Source organism: Nematolebias whitei, chromosome 16, assembly GCF_014905685.2.
Source record: "Nematolebias whitei isolate Nwh7 chromosome 16, NemWhi1, whole genome shotgun sequence".
Lineage (NCBI taxonomy): Eukaryota > Metazoa > Chordata > Actinopteri > Cyprinodontiformes > Rivulidae > Nematolebias > Nematolebias whitei.
Genome location: NC_056513.1, coordinates 39,252,279 through 39,254,408, shown reverse-complemented (window position 1 = coordinate 39,254,408; position 2,130 = coordinate 39,252,279). Strand labels below are relative to the sequence as shown.

At 40.5% G+C, this 2,130-nt stretch overlaps 1 protein-coding gene across 1 annotated transcript in view; it reads right to left on the bottom strand.

The window, feature by feature from the left end:
* The window catches only part of LOC119423198 (4-hydroxy-2-oxoglutarate aldolase, mitochondrial), a gene marked incomplete at its 5' end in the record, with an annotated part of 35,563 nt that extends 34,051 nt beyond the window's left edge, over positions 1-1,512 (bottom strand). Inside the window, 1 exon segment of the mRNA XM_037690605.1 lies at positions 1,379-1,512. Coding sequence (XP_037546533.1) covers positions 1,379-1,512 — 134 coding nt within the window.
* Between the last annotated feature and the right edge of the window lie 618 nt (positions 1,513-2,130).

Below are 2,130 nucleotides of genomic sequence, written 5' to 3'. Positions count from 1 at the left end.
TTGGTCTGCTCCCTTCTGTAGGTGGTGGCGCACTAACGAGAACTTACATGAAATATTTGGTCATTGTTTCATGCTTGATACAACCTGGACTCAAACCTGCAACCTCGGGATTACAAGACTGCAGCACTGACCACCGAGCTACCACAATCCCATATTATTTTATTTTACCGCGTTCTTAAAGATGGGGGGTTTATTTATGTGAAATCACAAGGCCACTTGAAATCTTTATGTGTCTACATGTCTTATGTCGTGTTTCAAACAGGAAGCTTTTCACTGACAAACAAATCAAAGGACGAACTGACTAACAAATCTTCCTACTGGTACAAAAATTTTAGATTGATTGTTTGATTGATCTAAGTTGCTCAGGGTAACAGGTTTTCATTAGAGGTATGTCTTTATTTCTATTTGTTTTTCAATCTTGTAATAAAAAGATGTAATCCATGAGAAAATATATAACAAAATCATAAACTGTGCAAAACTCCTACTTTCTGTGTTTAACAGCAATTCACCTCAAGTATAAATAAAAAATTAGTTGGTAAAGTTTCTGTCTGTGTGTTTAACGCAAAGAGTAATGAAATAACTGGAAAATTCGTGGAGAAACTGACGTGGACTGGCATGAGGCAGCCATTTTTAAATTTTGATTTGACAGTAGCATGTGCCACTGTACCACATTTCAGCTCAATATGGCAAAAAAAAAAAAAGTTAGTCATTTTTTCTTTTAAGCTATGGTAGCCATCTTGGATGTTTGATTTAGATTCAGTATGTGATGGGGAATGTTCTCAGCCATAACCTCACCAAACTCCAGCTCATTATGTGTAAAATGGCTGAGTTAAAGCCATTTACATTTAGCTTTGGCAGCCATCTTGGATTTTTATTTTGAATTCTGTATCTATTGGGCATTGCTACCACCAGCTACCATCAGCTACCACCTCAAAAAATGTTTGCTTAATATCTATTAAAAAAATCATATTTGTTTGCAAATTACGTTGCCATGGTAACTCGAAATGCCAATAAAAGTAATAGCACACATCACGGTGCCGAGCCGATCGTTTTGATGTAACATTTGTACACAGTGTGGTTCTGGCTGCATAAAAGTTGATAGAAGAAGAAGTGAGACCCTCTTCAGGTGGATAATAATAGGTGGCAGTCCCCAATGAGACCACACAATGCAAACTCTTTATATTGCAGTATTTCAATAATTAAATTGCAATATTCCTTCACAACGTATCAATATCGGTGAGTAACAAAAAAGGCTGACAATCATTTTCTTCGATAATACTCTGCTAACCCCCCTCCCCCAACACCTGTTGAAAGATTTTCAGGCTGCAGAGTGGTTTAACCCCCTGGTGGAGGAAAGTGAGCAGCAGATGGTACTCACGGCAGCGTTGGGCTCGATGAGGCGCTGCTGCAGAAGCCTGGCTTCCTCCCACCTCCCCGACTGACACAGACGCTCCAAATCACACAGCTCCTGGCCCAGCACGTTAGCTAGGGCGCACACACCACCAACAGCACCTACACACACATATACACACACACGCACAGCCCAACAAGGGATCAGAAATCAGTGTTTTATATACAGGTAAGTTTAAAAACCAACGAAGTGCATTATCAATAATCCAGGTGTACAGTCCAACATTTCTCATCTGGACTGTTTTTTTTTTTTTTGTTGAAACATTTCACCTTCCGTCCAGAAGGCTTCATCGGTCAAGGAAACACACAACACAAAACTGATTCTTCCCCCAACAGTTTACTCCAAAGTGGAACAAACCAGTTATGTTGGTGCTAAGATGGTGTCTTTGTCACGCCCCCTCCTCCGGTGCTGGCCTTCTCCCTCGTCGTGGTTTGTTCCACTTTGGAGTAAGCTGTTTGGGGGAAGAATCAGTTTTGTGTTGTGTGTTTCCTTGACTGATGAAGCCTTCTGGATGGAAGGTGAAACGTTTCAGCACAAAATAAGAAACTGTCCAGATGACCTGACTAAAAAAATGTTGGGTTTATATAAGTTTCTCATTTAAAAGCTTCTTCTATCCATCCATCCATCCGTCTATCATCCATTCATCTATCCATCCATCCATCCGTCTGTCCGTCCATCCATCCATCCGTCTATCCATCCATTCATCTATCCATCCATCC